This window comes from Dromiciops gliroides, chromosome 1 (assembly GCF_019393635.1).
Source record: "Dromiciops gliroides isolate mDroGli1 chromosome 1, mDroGli1.pri, whole genome shotgun sequence".
Taxonomy (NCBI): Eukaryota; Metazoa; Chordata; class Mammalia; order Microbiotheria; family Microbiotheriidae; genus Dromiciops; species Dromiciops gliroides.
The window spans coordinates 630,992,131-631,010,783 of NC_057861.1; the positions used below are offsets into that span (position 1 = coordinate 630,992,131).

The window sequence follows — 18,653 nt, forward strand, 5'->3', positions numbered from 1 at the left end:
TCCCACCCCCCCAGGGCAGTGGGGGTTAAGTGACTTGCCCAGGGTCACACAGCTAGTAAGTGTCAAGTGTCTGAGGCTGGATTTGAACTCAGGTCCTCCTGAATCCAGGGCCAGTGCTTTATCCACTGCGCCACCTTGCTGCCCCCCAGGAATTACACTCTCTTGCACAGAAATCCAGTTAGAATAAAAGAATAGTTTATTTAGGTGCTAGGGAAAGGAAACCAAGAGAGAAATTGTTGGGCTTCTCATGGGGAGAAGGCGTGGCACAGAGGTGTGGCTCTCTGAGATACTTTTCTCCTTGAGCAGTAGACAGACAGGAACTTTTATAGAGTACTCATGGTGGTCCAATGGGGTGATCATCTGACTGTGGAAAGTTCCCTTATTGGGGGTGGACCATCCCTCACTGGTGGTGGCTGGGGGAAGTTGGGTGAGGGGCACTTCCGGATCTCTCAAGCCATCTCTCTCCCCCTCATGCCACAAAGGCAGCATTACTAGCTAATCTTATCTCCCCAGGGGGTGGGGGAGACTGGAATAAAGGGTGGTGGTCCTGGGGTTAACTCAGTGCCCATCAGGTGCCACTTATCTCTTTAGGTGTGTCTGTCCTTTGGTTTAGTTTCTCAAGAAGAAGGTTTTTCACTTTACCTCGGAAAACTTCTGAGGTACCCGGGGGCCTCACAACAAATAGAACTGTTAAGTATTTCTTTTGTGGTCTAGGGACATTGAAAAAATGACTGAGATGCAAAATGTACCATGAACCAAGAAAGTTTGGGAACTTCTTTGCTACACTAAGAGAGACATAGCTTCCAGGAATGTGGAGGGTGATACATCTTAATGTACTCTGTTCTGGGTCAGGCTACATCTCAAGTATTACATTCATTTCTGGGCATCACCTCTTGGGAAGGACATTGATAAACATCTAGAGGAGTACAACTATATGGTAAAGGGCATGCATTTATTTCTGTGTGAGGATCAGAATTTGAGATGTTTAACCTGGAGAAGAATAGATTTGGAGGAGACATTATAGGCTGTTACTTGGTAGAGCTGCAGAGACATGTTCTTTTTGGCAAGAGAGCAATGGATGGAAGTTGCAAAGAGCCATTTTAAAAATACCCAGTGTGTTTAGGCACTTATTAAATGTTTGAATTGAATCAGTAGCATAAAAACATTCATGTGATTAAGTTTATTGGAGTTTTTTAGCAAAAATTCTTTTGGTGCTCAACATAATGAATTCTCTCTTTCTTCCTTAAACTATTTTGATTGTTTGAGGTTATCACTAGTTTGAATGATTTTTCTTCCTTGTTACTACTGCTTGACTAAAGTGTTAAGCCATTAGCTAGATTTGCATTTAATAGGTTCACCATAGTATTTTCTTTTTTTTTTTAAATTTAATTTGTGTGTGTGTGTGTGAGGCAATTGGTGTTAAGTGACTTGCCTAGAGTCACACAGCTAGTAAGTGTCAAGTGTCTGAGGTTGGATTTGAACACAGGTCCTCCTGAATCCAGGGCCAGTGCTCTATCCACTGCGCCACCTAGCTGCCCCCATAGTATTATCTCTTGAGGAAACTTTGTCCTTGTTTCGTCCTGTGAGTATGAGTTGATTTAATGACCCTGGCTTGTTAAGATCCAGTTTCCTGCATTGGCTTATGAAATACAGATAAAGGAAAAACTATTAAAGAATGCGACATTACATATGTGTAGCTTATGATCCTAATAATCCAGAATGCATCTCTGTAGAGAGAATGTTTTGGCAGCTGAATAAAGGCTAGAGATCAAAATATTATTTGTAAAAATTAGGTAGGACATAGAGGACTTCACAAAAGATAAAGACAATTTGATTACATAAAATTAAAAGTGCGTCATCAAAATGAATTAAGGTAGAAGAGAAACTACATGGTGGAAAATATTTGTATCAATTATCAGTGATATATCTGATGTGCAAGTTATGTAGGGAATTGACATACACTTAACACCAAGGCCCATTCCCTAGTAGGTAAGTCGACAGATAATATGAACAAAGTTTTTTTGTTTTGTTTTTTTGCGGGGCAATGAGGGTTAAGTGACTTGCCCAGAGTCACACAGCTAGTAAGTGTCAAGTGTCTGAGGCCACATTTGAACTCAGGTCCTCCTGACTCCAGGGCCAGTGCTTTATCCATTGTGCCACCTAGCTGCCCCTGAGCTAAAGCATTTGTAAGCATTTAGTATGTCCTTTGATAAGTGAGTTGCCTAGGATCACATAACTGGTGTGTACCTGTGGAATAACTCAAACTCATATTTTCCTTACTTTGAAGCTCCTCTCTATCCATTATATCATTACATCATGTTACTCTTCCAGAATTTTTTTTTTTTAAGGAGAAAACTGCTTCTCTCCTTTACTTTAGTCTTTCTCTTTTCCTTAAGGGCCAGGACCTTCCCCGCTACTATACTTGTATTATCCTCAGCACTTAGTCATTAGCCAAGAAGCATTTATTAAGCATCTAACAGAGATACAAAGAAAGACAAAAACATGGCCCTTGCTCTCAAATTCACATTCTGATGGGGGAGACAACATGGAAATAACCATTTATATACTAGGTATGTACAGTGCAATTTAAATGGAAGGTAATCTCAGAGAGAAGGTACTAGTAGCAAGAAGAACCAGAAGAAGCCACTTCAGAAGCTGGTATTTGAGCCTGGGTGAAGCATATGAGGAGGTAGAACATTTCAGGCTTAAGAAACAAGCAGCTCTTGAGTGCAGAGGCTTGGAGGCTGGAGATAGAATGTCAGGTGCAAGAAATAGCAAGTAGTCCAGTGTGACTAGAAAAAGGTAGAAAGGGAAGCAGATTGTGAAGGGCTTTCAGGGATTTTCTGTTTGATACGGAAGATCATAGGAAGCCACTAGAGTTTACTAATGAGAAGGGAAAGAGGCTATGGTCACATCTGTCTTTCAGGAAGATGAGTTTGTCAGTTGAGTGGAGGTTAGATTAGAGTGGTGAGAGACAAAGGGGCATGAAGAACAGTTATAAGGCTACTGCGGTAGTCCAGGCAAGAGGTGATGAGGGTCTGAACTATGATGGTAGCTGTGTTACTGGAGTGAGGAGTCAAGGATAACACTGAGATTGACTGGGAGTATGGTGGTACCCTTAACAATAATAGGAAGGTTTGGAGAGAAAGATAGTTCTGTTATGGTCATGTGGAGTTTGACATTCAATTCATGATGTCTGTAGGTTAGTAAGTGTTTAATAGATAGATTTCATTCATTCTTTTTTTTTTTGGTGAGGCATTTGGGGTTAAGTGACTTGCCCAGGGTCACACAGCAGTAAGTGTTGCGTGTCTGAGGCCAGATTTGAACTCAGGTCCTCCTGACTCCAGGGCCGGTGCTCTATCAACTGCGTCACCCAACTGCCCCATTTCATTCATTCTTAACATCTTTCTCATATCACTAAAAAAATCTAGGAATTGAATTTGAAAAATTACATCTCTCCACTTCAGATGCTGAAATGAAATATTTTGCTTTGAAAGTGAAAAATACTCCTGAGTATCAGGCCTTTTTCTAAGGATGAAGTGATTCATTCATGAAATATTAATAGAATTTGTATAACGTTTAAACTTTTCAAACACGTTTAACTATTTTATTACAAATGTGAATTTAAACATTTGGGAAGATGTTAAGATAGATTTTAATACAAATTTTATTTGAATACAGAAGAGACATCGAAATTCATAGTTTTCATTTCCTGATTTCCATAGGTATTGGTATTTAAAAAAAAAACAAACTCCACTTAGCATTCCAACACTTGAAAAAATTTAATGAATTGAGTTAAATTTACTTTTAAGAATCAACATACTGTGATCCATTGTCCTTTATGTCTACCATTTAATTCTAGTTTTTATTGGCTATATTGCCAATTTTTCTGTGTGTAGTTATTTCATTGGCACTATACTTACAGCAGCCAGTCAGCCCATGTCCAGTATGTTTAGTACTCTTTAAAGTTGAGTAAAAACTCTTGCAATGGGCTATCAGTCTCCTAATGTAGATATCATTCATCATTTAAACTATTAGGTTGAGACTAGGACCATCAGCACAGACATACTTCATTAGTTTGCTTTTCATTGTTGAAAATGAGCTAATTGCTAAAGACCTATGTAATCCAACTGTCATTGGAATGAAATTCCATTGTTAAGAAAGTCATTAACTTTTTGAATTGTATTCTCCTTTCAATAATTATAAAGGATTACTAAATGAAGGTATGTGCAAAGGGCCAGTAAGTTGTGGTAATGTGAAAGTGTGTGATGTAGGGATTAGGGATCAGAGAGGCATAAAGTAATTGATTTTTACATAGAAAAGAAGCAAACCCAGCAATTGGAGGCTGGTAAAAAACCTGACCAGACTGGGACCTGTATAACTTCTGAGTATCTGGTTCAATCTTGTCTATAAGTATGGGGCTTGAAACACTACCATTGGAAAAAAAATCACTGCAAATACATGTCCTTTATATCTTCCACTCATCACTGTAGAATTTTTTCATATCATTAAGTTAATGCAATAACCACCACAGCTGCCCATTAGATAACTTTTTGTTTTGTTTCCTTCCCCCAGGGGCAGACAATGGAGGGCCATCTTCTGGCAGTGTGTCAGGAATCACTCCCAGTGCACCTTCAGGAAGCTCTAAGTCATCTACCAGGAGCCTGGGCTCCTCAAGTGGAGAGAAAGAAGAAGGCAAAAAGGTTCGGCGCCAGTGGGAGTCGTGGAGCACAGAGGACAAGAATACTTTCTTCGAGGGACTGTACGAGGTGGGAGATGGACTGATAAAAGAAAACACAGTGTTAACTTTCCCTCATCCATTCTGTCAGTCAGTTTGTTCTCACTTCTTTTTCTGTCCCTTTTCTCGTGGCACTTTGGCCACATGCCTGTGCTAATGAATAAACTATTTTCATACCACTAGGTAAGTAACAGAGATCCTGAAAGTGACTATTGAATGTACCAGTCACCTACAATACACAAAGCACTAAACAGCTGTTTCTAAACTTTCATGTTACAGTTTTCTTATTTCATGCTGTTAAGGTGACTGTTGGGATCTGGTCTTGAGTATTTTGTGTTTCTTTTACAGCAGTCCAAAGTCTGGGGCTGGAGGTCTAAGGTAGAGAGAGGTATAGAACTTGGACATTCCTATTAAAATGATCAGAATTAGAAAAGAGGACACTTCCAAATATAGGCTGAACATTGAGAACTTAACAGCAATCCTTCCTGGAATCTCATTAGCTGTTAGCATTCTTTCTCTGAGGTTGATGACTACTATATTAGTTTGGAGGCCCTTGACCTCATATGTATTAAGGATGAATTGGTTTAGAGTATTGTTACAATATGGAGGCAGAGTGATCCTTTTTAGCATGTAGCTGTTTGGTGTTTACCACTCTATAAAGCAGTTGCTTAATGAATTTGTGTGTTCCTCTGCTTTTCCCATAGGAGACCTCTGAGTAAAGTGCTTCTTGTTAGACTGTCCTCACCGCAAAACAGATTTCTAATTTGAGTATATAAATTGTCCTCTTCTCGCATAATAGTTTCCTTATATTATCTTTAGATATCTTACTGTTTCTTTGTACTACAGTTTTTAGGGAGGATTGTGAGCTTTCTTATCTTGTTTAGCCTTTTCTAATAGTGGGCTTCATTGTTGATTTGAGTTTAGCAATTGAGAGAAAAACTACTCTTTCAGTAATTTGTTATCTCACTGAAATTAGTTTTGCTTAGTTGTCACCAGATAGAAGTCCTTCACCTTCCTTTTCCCTTGGAGGTGTGTGAGATCTTATAGAAAGGTACTCATTAAAGGGGACAGTGGAGAGAATGCTCAGTTGGAATTCTGGGCTAGTTACAGCTTTGCCTTCTTTCACCATCATGACTTTGGGTAAGTCACTTAAGAGCTTTGGTCCTTAGCTTCTTTTTCTATAAAAGGAGGGGGTTGGACTAGATGATCTTTACAGTTCCTTTCACCTATGAATCTGATCCTGTTAGTGTTTGATTCTCTACTGCTAACTATTTAATTTGTAGTTTGCGTTCCTTCCTTCCTTCCTTTCTGTCTGTCTCAACCTGTGAATTCATTAGTATAGGGAACTTTTGGTATAGAAATTCACTTCACTGATAAAAATAGACAACTCCTTTGTAACTTAGAGTCTTCAAGTTGCCTGCCTATGGTGAAGTTATCTGTCTGAGGCAGTATTTTTAAGGTGGGCCTTCTCTCTACTATAACATGCTATTTTATATATAGTTATACTTAACCCCGCTAATCATTTGATGCTAACTATTATTGATAAAGTAAGCCCGAGATATTTCTTTTATTTGTTGCATCTTATATTGTTAATTTCATCTATCTTGGCAGAAATTGAAGCAGAATGGTAAGTAGGATATGCAGGTTGTGATCTCTCTGGAACTGACTAGTTGCAGTCTTTGTAATTCTGAAATTCTTCTGTGGTGATAAAAGACAAGAAAATATATCTCCAAATATTTTAACTTTTTAGAAATAACATCTATGTAATTATTCTCTCTTTTAAAAATAACAACTGAAGTTCCTTCCCTGTTGCTGCAATCTGTGCTCATACTTTTGATTATATCTTATATCTTCCTCCTTGACTACGTTTGTCTTTTCACTTTCTTCAGTGATTTGTCGTTTTATTTTCCTTTTACCTGTTTACTGATTTTTCCATTGTTTTTCAGTTCTTGAGTCTTACCTTCAGAACTCAGAGTTGCTTTCTCTATCCTTCCTTTCTTTCCATAGTTGGTGATGACTACACATGTAATGTGTTTAATTAGATTCATTAAACTATGTTATTATTTCTCTTATCCCGTCTCCCTTTCAGCCTCAATGTTATCTTTTACTACTTCTCACTTTCCATGTTCAAATTGTAAACACCATATTTCTTCATTCATGACATCACGAATACGCACATCTTCACCTCCCTCTGTTTTTCTCTTGTGCCAACCATTCTTTTTTGTGTTTTTGTGATTAGCAACTTGTTTTTGACACTAAGATTGTTTAGCAGCTGGTTCTTCTCACACAGTGTCTGTGAATACACTGTCTTTTCCAAAAAAGGTTTTAAAAAACTTAGATTAACTTTTGCACAGAAGCATTAAAGAGAATAAGGGCATAAGTACCAATGAGTGAATTAAATGTAGAATTGTTCTCTTAAGTACTCTCATAGATTACAGTTAACACATTTGGAGTTGTTCTATTAAAATGCCATATTTAATACCTCATGGTATGATTAAAGTAAAGGTGGTGGACACTCAGTACATACCGTATCCTGTTTCTTAAAGTATGGTGTTTTTCTTTGGGATGTGAAATACTTATAAATATTTATGTTTTTCTGTTAAGACTACAAATATGCATAATGTTGAGCTTCAGGGTCTTGTGCTGCCTTCTGGGGTATCTGTGACCTCATGTTCTAAATAATGGTTTTTAACTGGGGAAGCATGATAACATTTAAACTTCTCTTCCAAGGTTTACTCCTTTGTGCTCATCATTTAATATATAATAATTGTCTTTTGGTTTTTCATCAGGTTTTATTGAAAAGAAAATCAGTACATGAGTGTAATTATAAAGAATAGTTTACATTCCTTTAGTGTCCTCTGTCTCCCCCTTTTCCTGCTAGATAAGTAAGAACTAGAAAAAATCTATTTGAGACAGGAAGTAGCATTGTTTTTATCTCTTACATTTTTAACTTGGCCTTTATCTTCCAGCATGGGAAAGACTTTGAAGCAATTCAGAATAACATTGCCCTGAAGTATAAGAAGAAAGGCAAACCTGCAAGCATGGTGAAAAACAAGGAACAGGTCCGGCATTTTTACTACCGCACTTGGCACAAGATCACCAAATACATCGATTTTGATAACGGTGAGTTTGTGGTTGAGACGATTTCTGAGGAGGTGACTTAGGCAGGAATCAAGTGAATTCTGATTTTGGTCACATATTTGGTGAAGAAAATTTGTCCATCCCATTGAATGATTCTATTAAATAGAGAAGTAAGATTAAAAAAAATTTTTTTCCCAAATTACATGTAAAAACAATCTTTAACATCAATTTTTAAAACTTTGTGTTCCAAATTCTCTTCCTCCCTCTCCCCCCCTTAAGAACTCAAGCAATTCAATATAAGTTATACATGTGTAGTCATGTAAAACGTTTCCATATTAGTCAGCTTGTGAAAGAAAACAGACCAAAAAAACCTTTAGAAAAAGGAACTGACAAAAATTATGCTTCAGTCTGTATTCAGATACCATCAGTTCTTTCTCTGTAGATGGATTGCATTTTTCATAAGTCCTTCAGAGTTGTCTTGGATCATTGTATTGCTAAAAATAACTAAGTCATTCATAGCAGATCATCTTGTGATATTGCTGTTATTTTGTATACAGCACATTTCACTTTGCATTAGCTCATGTAAATGTTTCCAGGTTTTTCTGATAGCATCCTGCTCATCATTTTTTTTTAATAGTAAACTACATTTCTATAGTACTTTATTTCATTTATTTATTTATTTAGCTGGGCAATGAGGGTTAAGTGACTTGCTCAGGGTCACACAGCTAGTAAGTGTCAAGTGTCTGAGGTCAGATTTGAACTCAGGTACTTCTAACTCCAGGGCCAGTGCTTTATACACTATGCCACCTAGCTGCCCCCCTTTTTCTCTTCTTTCTTTTTTTTTTTAACATAGTACTTTTTTTTGTTTTGTTTTTTTGTATATAGTACTTTTTTTTTTTCTTTTTTCTTTTTTTGGTGAGGCAATTGGGGTTAAGTGACTTGCCCAGGGTCACACAGCTAGTAATGTATATAGTACTTTAAAGAGATTTCCTTACAATAAACCCATGATGTTTATTAATTATTGTAACAACAATAATAGATAACATTTATATAGTACCTTATACCTGACAAAGAATTTTCTTCACAGTAGCTCAGCAAAGTAAGTACATACATTTTATCTTCCTCCTCAACATCCTCATCATCCTCCTCATCCTGATCTTACATTGCTCTTGTCTCTGCTTCAAATTTTTTTCAGTTACTATTGCTAACTGTGTTTCCTTCCATCCTATTCCCTCCCCATGATATTTACTCTATTTTCTATCTTGCACCCTATCCCTCCTCAAAAGTGTTTTGCTTCTGACTGTCCTCTCCCCCAATCTGCCCTCCTTCTTTTAAACATGCGCACCCCACCCCCATCCCTTCCCCCTCCTACTTTCCCACAGGGTAAGATAAGTGTATATGTTATTCCCTCTTTGAGCCAATTCTGATGAGAGTAAGGCTCACTCACACACACACACACACACACACACACACACACACACCCGTGCCTCTCCCATCTTCCCCTCCATTCCATAAGCTTTTTCATGCTTCTTTTTCAAAAAAAAATTTTAATTTTTTTTAATAATAAACTTTTATTTATAGTTTTGGGTTTCAATTTTTATCCCTCTTCCTCCCTCCCATCCCCCCTCGCTGAGGCAGCAGCAAACAATTAGATATGGGTTATATATGTATGACTATGTAAAACATTACCATATTTGTCATTTTATACATCTTGCTTCTTTTATGTGAGACAAGTTACCCCATTCCACCTTTCCCTTTCACTTTTTTTTTTTTTTTAGTGAGGCAATTGGGGTTAAGTGACTTGTTCAGGGTCATACAGCTAGTAGGTGTTAAGTGTCTGAGGCGGGATTTGAACTCAGGTGTTCCTGACTTCAAGGCCGGTGCTTTATCCACTGTGCCACTTAGCTGCCCCTCCCTTTCACTTTCTACCAGTGTATTCTGTCACCCCTTAATTTTATTGTTTTAAAGATATCATCCCTTCATATTCAGCTCACACCTGTGCTCTCTGTATAAATATACTCAATTCAGATGCCCTAATAATGAGAAAGTTTTTATGAGTTACAAGTATCATCTTCTCATGTAGGAATGTAAACAGTTTAACCTTTTAATATCCTTTATGTTTTCTTTTTCTTGTTTACCTTTTTATGTTTCTCTAGGGTCTTGTATCTGAACATCAAATTTTCTATTCAGCTCAGGTCTTTTCATTGCAAATGCCTGTAAGTCCTCTCTTTCTGAATTCCCATTTTTCCCCCAGAAAGATTATACTCAGTTTTGCTGGGTAGACGATTCTTGGTTGTAATCCCAGTTCCTTTGCCCTCTGGAATATCATATTCCAAGCTCTCTGATCCTTTAATATAGAAGCTGATAGATCTTGGGTTATCCTGACTGTGGCTCCAGCATACTTGAATTGTTTCTTTTTGGCTGCTTGCAATATATTCTCCTTGATCTGGGAGTTCTGGAATTTGGCTATAATATTCCTGGCAGTTTTCATTTTGGGATCTCTTTCAGGAGGTTATCAGTGGATTCTGTCAGTTCCTATTTTACCTTCTGCTTCTAGAATATCAGGGCAATTTTCCCTGATGATTTCTTAAAAGATGATATCTAAGCTCTTTTTTTGATCATGGCTTTCAGGTAGTCCAATAATTTGCAGATTATCTCTCCTGGAACTATTTTTCAGGTCAGCTGTTTTTCCAAGGCAATATTTCACATTGCCCTTTATTTTTTCATTCTTTTGGTTTTGCTTTATTGTGTCTTAATTTCTTATAAAGTCATTAGCTTCCATTTGCTCAATTCCTTTAGAGAGCTTTTGTATCTCCTTTTCCATTTGGCTTTTTTTTCATGACTTTCCTGCATCATTCTCATTTCTCTTTCCATTTTTTCCTCTACCTCTCTTACTTTATCTTCAAAGTCCTTTCTGAGCACTTCCATGGCCTGAGACCAATTCATATTTTTCTTGGAAGCTTTGGATGTGGTAGCTTTGACTTTGCTATCTTCCTCTGAGGTTGTATTTTGCTCTTCCTTGTCACCAAAGAAACTTTCTAGGGTCAGCATCTTTTTCTGTCTGCTCATTTTGCCAACCTATTTCTTGATTTTTAACTCCTTAAAGTGGGGCACTGCTTCCAGGGCACACTGTCCCAAGCTTCAGGGGGTCCCAGGTTATACGATTTAAGGAGAGGCACATTCACCACTCCCCTGGCCTGTGCTCTGGTCTGCAAGCAACCACAGGCCTGCTTGTCCTCTGACCCAGAAGAGACTCCTATTCCACTGTGTCTGCAAGCTCTGGCATGCCTGAACCTCTTCTCCACCTGGGCTGCCACTCAAGACTGTGACCTGGATCCTAGCTCAGGCAAAATAACAGAGTTCCACCTCAGTGCCAGCAGAGACCCCTGTAATCTTCCCCTGGCCAACTGCTCGACCCCCTCACTGTCTGTGGGCTGAGTTCCAGAAGCAGCTGCATCTGAGAGGCTCTTCTGGAGTGGCCTGCCTGGGGCTGAATCTACATGGTGCAGCCTCAGGGCTGCGTTTCACTCTTACCCCAGCACAACAGATCTTTCCCACTGACTTTCTAAGCCTGCTTTGGCTGGAAAGTGATCTCACCCCATCCTTTTGTGGGTTCTGCTGCTCCTGTAATTGTCTTATGGCATCGATTCCATTAAATAGAAAAATTTACAACAAACTATTTTCCTGGAGCTACTCCTTACCTTGAGAAAAACAACAGAAAATAGTGTGTACATACTGATCATAAATTGTTAAATTCTATAATAGAAAAAGACTGTAGAAAATATCTAGGCTATCTCTTTCATTGTGCACATATTGAGTCCCAGAGGGGGAATTGACTTCAGTATCACAAAAATGAGTTAGGGCTAGAACAGCATGTTGTCCTATCAGCTATACAGATACAGACATATGGAGAAACAAAGATCAGGGCAGACTCTGGCCTTGGCATGTGGCAAGAACACAGAATCTGAAGTCAAAAAATCCAGTTCACATTCTGGGTCAGCAGCTTAGTAGCTTTATCACCTGGAAAAGTGATTTCATCTTTCTGGGTCCTCATATGCTCATCTGAAAAGTGAGGACTTTGGACCAGATGATGCTGTAAGTCCTGAGGTCATAAAATAACTGGAGTTCAAAATTGAATGGGACTTAAGAAGGCATTAACAAGTCCAATTTACACTTGAACAAGAAACCCACAGAAAAATGGACCTCTGACCTTTGATTTAAGTCTTCTTTTGAGAGTGAACTTACTGTCTTCTTAGGTAGCCTGGTCCACTTTTGGATAGTTTTTGTTAGGAAATTTTTCATTATATTGATCCTAATCTGACTATTTGTAACTTCAACCCATTGCCCTTGGACCATACAGAGCAAATAAGGCCCTTTTGTCTTTGTAGTCTTTTGTGGAAGGTTATGTTGTAATTAGGTATCCCACAAAGAAAGAAAAAAAATTAGTTCTTGCCTTCAAGGAGCCCATTGTCTTAAAAACCTGGGTAGAAGAGAACACCCGGGAACATCCAGGCAGAGATGGTGATGAACAGTGACACATACTACAAAGAAGTCAAGGGGAATGAGGATTGAGAAATAGTCATTTGATCTGGTAGTTAAGAGAACCTGTTAACTTTAGAGGGAAGTTTCTTTTGAATGTCAAGCTTGGAAGCTAAATTGTAGGATTTCAAAGGAATTGATGAGGAGAAAGCAGAGGTAACCTGGTGGAGACATCTCCTTCAAGAAGGTTAGCCAAGAAAGAGAGGAAAGCTATCAATGATAGGTAGAAGGTACACAGTCAGATTAAATAAGGGTTGTTGTGTTTTTTAAGTTGAGGGAGAAAATGGGCAAGTTTATAGGTGACAGGGAAGGAGTAAGTAGATAAGAGATTGAAGATTAGTGAGATAGAGTTGGTGATGGTGGTGGCAGCAGTCTACTGGAGAAGATGGGAACAAAGAGTGCATAGAGAAGGGCTGACCTACAAAAGGAAAAGAGCCAGCTCTTCACCCAAGTCAGTAGTGAAGGAGGAGATAATGGGGGAGGATGTTTGAGTAATATGAGATGAAGCAAAGGGGAGAAGAGAGAGCTCTTATTGGATGGCCTCAATATTTTCAGTAAATATGAAGGAAAGTATTTAGCTGAGAGCCTAAGAGGAGAGAGGCTACCATGTGAGGTTTAAAAATCAGAGGGAAAGGTTTGAAACAGCCTTTGTGGCAAGTGGGATAGTGAGTTGGTTAGTAAAGGTATCATCTTGTTGCCATGAGGTCCCGGGTGAAATAAGATAGCATACATTTGTAGCAGTTGTATGATTTCTTCCAAGTTTAATTATTTATATATCTTGGATCAGATGAGATAATATCTATAAAGAGCTTTGCATACCTTACAGTGACATATACATGTTAATTTTTATTATAATGTCAGTCCTTTACCAGAAACAGTTGATAAAGATTTTTCCCAGTTGACCCCTTCCCTTTTTAACTTAGTTGTCTTAATTTTTGTTTATCCAGATGCTTTTAAATTTAATGTAATTGAAATTATTTGTTTTATCTTTTATGAATTTCTCAGTTCTTTGGTTAATGATTCACTTTCTAGTCATAGCTTTGAAATAACCATAATGTATTTATGGTTCACTTGATCATTTATCTGTACTTGTTATTTTTCACAAAAAAATTTTTTTAATGCTAATTTTTTTCAAATATTTAACCATTTTATTTTTTAGTTTGTTTAATTTTTATCCAAGAAAATACTTTAAAACATTTATCTGTGGATGGGACCTGATTAAGAGTCTTTCCCATTGAACCATATAGCACTGTGTTTAATGTTTAACTTAATGACTAATGACACATTCACTGAACACTTTGTCTATCAGGCTGAACGATCTTGCTAAAGGGAGAACATGTTGGAGTTTTCACATATATTGCATATATATGTGTGTATATGTGTGTTATATATATTCACATCTACATATCATGTGTAATAATTTCTTTAGCATTTTGATTGTTTGCCTTTGGTTCTTCTTTTCCTTTTTTTTTCTCTTCCCTCCCTCTACTTTTTTGATTAATCTAAAATAAATATATACCAGAGTCCCACTCCAGTGCCTTATTATGGTATGGGAATAACCCTGAGTTGTCTACAACCATGACAGTAGATTTTGTGCTAACAGGGTTTCGAACATGATCCCAGCAATAGGCTGTCCCCTTTATGATGAGGACCAGCTTCATCAAATACAGAGACTTGTCATTAGTAAACTGCTCAATTGATGATGAACTCTTTGGCTGTGGCAACACTTAAAACATGTGGAAAATGTAAAAATGACCCTTGATCATATATATTCCTCTTTTTCACTGATAATGGCAGAATAAAATGAAAGGAGGTACTAGGAATGATATAGTTATTAGAACTTCAACTTAGCTGTTGATAATTCAGTGACATATAATTATGGGAAATCTGAATTGTGTCAGTCTTTTTTTGGTGGGGGGTGGGGGGCAGTGCGGATTAAGTGGCTTGGTCATGGTCACATAGCTAGTAAGTGTCATGTGTCTGAGGCTAGATTTGAACTCAGGTCCTCCTGAATCCAGGGCCAGTACTTTATCTACTGCGCCACCTAGCTGCCCCTCTGTGTCAGTCTTGACATTCTTGTTATGAATCGATACAAGAAAAAAAAGACAAAAGTTGCAAATACCCAGAAGTATGTGATTCATGGATTCTATTTGGAGGGGCAAACAAAGGAGTTGGCAGATTTGCTTCATCATTACACCAAAGGACAGGAAACATAATTGCTGGAATGTTTGTTCATCTCTCATCTTTTATTGATTATGATAAATATTTGAAAAGAAACTATTGTGAAAATAGTTGCAGCTTATTCACTAATGTTTGTTGCAGAGAATGAAGAGATAGAGAAGTTCTACAAAGAATTTGTAAAACACTTTAAGTGCCATACCTACTTTTCTATTTAGTGACTTCAATGCAAAGATGGGACTAGTGAGGAAAATATTAGAAAATACGGTTCAGTAATAAGTAATGAGAGAGATCAGTGATTTATAGCATACATAGAAGCCTCATGCCTATGTGCCATGGATACTTTTAAGAATCAGAAGACTTGGCAAACTCCAAATATTAGCACAAAAAAGAAAATTGATTCTATGTTAACAGACAAATGATTAATTATGGATTAGTAGTTATTTCTGAATCAGCTTGTGCATATACCATCAAATCTACTTGTTAGAGCAAGGAATAAAATTAGTATGAAGCTAAAAGAAAGCATATTAAGAAAGATATGTTAACAACATTGAGTGTTGATCTACTGTGAAGGACTGTATTCTTCTCACCAATGCAATGGTACAGAAGAGTTCCAGGGAACTCATGATAGAAGAGGATCTCCAAATCCAAGGAAAAAAAAAAAAGAACTGTGGAGTATAGATGCTGAATGAACCATAATATTTCTTTTGTTTTTGGTGCTGTTGTTTTTTCTATTTTGAGGTTTTTCATCATTGCTCTGATTTTTCTCTTATAACATGACTAATGCAGAAATAGGATTAATGTTCTTATGTGTATATATATAACCTATATCAGATTGCCTGCTGTCTAGGGGAGGGGGGAGGGAGGGGAGGGAGGGAGAAAAATCTGAAATTGGAAAGCTTGTATAAACAAAAGTTGAGAACTATCTTTACATGTAATGGGAAAAAATAAAATACTTTATTAATTAAAAAAAGAAAGATATGTTAAACAATTAAAATAACTTAGTTATAATCTATTTTAAAGTAATTGATAAAAATGGAATATGGATGAAGAAATGGCATTCTTCAAATTTTGTATAGAAATTTAGTAAAAAACAAACACCAAAAGAGCATTATTAGTGCCTCAGCAAACAATTTACTTGTTGAGAGAGATGGCATTCAAGGGCAACAGAAATTTAGAATATGAACTCTTTCTATAAAATCTTACCCAGAAGAAAAATGGAAGATTATGGACAGTATTAATTACTTTACCAAATATAGCGGAGGAGTAGATGAGAGCTTGGCCAAGAGACCTAATTCTTACCAAGTAATTGTGAGGATATTTAAGGATCAGAGTAGAAAGAGGACAAACAGGAGAAAAATTGAAAATATTGTTATAGCAGTAACATTTCTGGTTTCAATAAGTTGATGTGCTTCATGGTCCAGATGTTGTGTTGCAAGAAGGACTCTTGACATTTTAGTTGAACCATTGGATTATGCTTATTCTGGAGCATCCTAAAAGTCATCTTTGAGTCTGTGGCCACTCTAGGGATTTGGTTTTATTCTGGGACAGATCCAAAGATTTGTTTCTGAGATCACAACAGTCCTTCCCTGGAGATGGCCCAAATTTCTGAGATTATTTTTAGAAATCAATACAACCTTTTGGGAGACTTTTAGGCCAGTGACTAACTAGATAATCATTACTGGTGCTGTGAAGACTAGGTAAATCCTCTCCCTACAAACTTGCCTTTGTTTCTTTTACTGCTTTTTTCTTCTGTTCTTCTGTCACAAACCTCCAGAGGGGTAGATTGCATTCCCATGTATACCTTAACATTAAATCATTAGCAAGCTATTGGTGAGCACTATAGTATGTGACACACTAGGGAGTATGATTACTGCCATTGGCTGTCATTCACTTTCCTGTTCTGATGGCAAATCTGGTGACATTTGCGTTTATTTTGAATTAACTCTGAAATGATCCAGTGTTGTTGATGTGTTCACATGATGATCTGCCTTACTATACTGTTGTTCCCAGACTTGATGACAGGAAATTGGTCATGGTAACTTTTTTAAGGGTTCTGTCATCCTCTGGCACACCCTTTCTCCTGTCCACTGCAATAGCACTTCAGTTTATGTGAAAGGGGAAAGGCATCCACCCAATTCTGAGTTAGAGCGATTGTGTCTTGATTTTATTTTTAAAAATTTCATCTATTTTAAAAAATAGCTTGTCACTCTCCCACTTCAGACTTTCCAGTATTTTTTGACCCTCATAATATTTTCCTTACTTTTTTTAGTGGTCTTCCTATTTCCTTTCAAATATTCCCAATATGTTTCCTACTCTGCTGTCTTAGGTTTCCCCAGTATTCACCTGTCTTTCATCTCTTTGCTACTCCTTCCTTCAGTGTCCTTATAAATAGCATTATAATCCAGGATTCCCTTGGGGGGAGGGGAGAGAAAATAGTCAATATAAGGGAGTCAGTAAAGTCAAAGAGTTAAGGTAGGCAGTGACACATTTATCTTCCTTGCAGTGTAATGTGATGAAGTAAAGGATTGTCATACTTGTTTTTTTCATCTTCCTGCTGTGATCTTGGCTGGATTGCCTGTAGGTTCCTGTTATATTTGATGAGAGAACAAGTAAAAGAGACCTAATTTCATGTGGCTAAGACTGTTTGTTATTCAGATACTCAGTATTATTTAAATGAATCCTAATGAGATCAGGAGTTTTTTGTTTGTTTTGTTTTGAATATGGAATTTCAAGTAGACAATGGAAAGAAAAACTTGATAACTGAGTTTAATTTTAAATATGCACTCTGAAGATTCAGCATTGGGAATGGACTTTTTCATCACATCTCTAGTGTCATATTTGCTATGCTGGTTAACCATTCACTAGTTCTATTTGAAACTTTTTTATGCCCTTCCCCCCCACACGACCTGTTTAACCCATAGGGCATTTTTGTATTTCATCTTAGAAAAGTTTTGTTCTATTTTTGTTTTTCAGTGTTTTCTAGAGGACTGAAAAAATCATCCCAGGAACTTTATGGGTTAATCTGCTATGGAGAATTGAGGAAGAAGATTGGAGGCTGTGAGTATGTTATGTATAACATGGGAAAATTATTTGATATTTTAAAAACAACGTGCTGTTATATAAGTGTTGGGTTACATTATCTTTTGTCTTTTTTTTTTTACATCTGAAATCATGTAAAATTTATTTCCATATTAGGCATATGACCATAAAAAGCAGAAAAAAAAAAAGAAGAAGTAGAAAATGATACTTCACTTTACACTCAGAGTTCATCATTTCTCTCTCTGGAGGTGGATAGAATTTTTTCACATTGGAATTGTCCTGTATCATTGTATTGATCAGACTAGCCAAGCTTATCACAGTGAATCAGCATTATAACCCTTCTATTACTATGCCCTGGTTCTTCTCAATTTGATTTGCATCAGTTCATACAGCTCTTGCCATATTTTTTCTAAAACTACCTCCTCATAATTTCTTACAGCAGAATAGTATTCAGTCACAATCATATGCCACACCTTGTTCAGTCATTCCCCAATTGATGAGCATCCATCCCCTCGATTTCTAATTCTTTACCAACACAAAAAGATTTGTTATAAATATGTTTGTACATTTAGGGCCTTTTTCTTTTTTATCTTTTTGGGATATAGACCTAGATCAAAGAGTGTATGTGCAGTTTTATAACCCTTTAGGCATAGTTCCAAATTGTCCTCTGGAATGGTTGGACCAACTCACAACTCCTCAAACAGATTGTTAGTGTCCCTATTTTTTCTCATCCCCAGCATTTGTCTTTTTTTTTTTATCTTCTTCAGGAGTACCTGAGTTCAACAAACATTTATTTTATTTTCCATATACCTGTAAGGGTAGTTTTTAACATTCATTTTCATAAGATTTAGAGTTCCAAATTTTTCTCCCTCCCTCCCTCCCTCTCTTTCCTCCCCCCTCCACAAGATCACAACCAGGTTATATATGTACAATCCACAAGTCTTCTTTTTATCAGTTCTTTCTATAGCAGTGCATAGTATGCTTCCTCATTAGTTCATTGGGATTGTCCTGGATCATTGTACTACTGAGAGTAGCTAAGTCATTCACAATTACTCATTGAACAATACTGCTGTCA

The 18,653-nt window shown here is 37.2% G+C and overlaps 1 protein-coding gene across 2 annotated transcripts in view; it reads left to right on the forward strand.

Moving 5' to 3' along the window:
• CRAMP1 (cramped chromatin regulator homolog 1) overlaps nucleotides 1-18,653 on the forward strand; it is a 115,091-nt gene that overhangs the window by 29,364 nt on the left and 67,074 nt on the right. For both annotated transcript variants that reach the window (XM_043969770.1, XM_043969764.1), the window contains exons 3-5: nucleotides 4,576-4,769; nucleotides 7,708-7,861; nucleotides 17,513-17,596. In XM_043969770.1, the coding sequence (XP_043825705.1) occupies nucleotides 4,576-4,769; nucleotides 7,708-7,861; nucleotides 17,513-17,596 (432 nt within the window). The remainder of the gene's footprint in view (nucleotides 1-4,575; nucleotides 4,770-7,707; nucleotides 7,862-17,512; nucleotides 17,597-18,653) is intronic.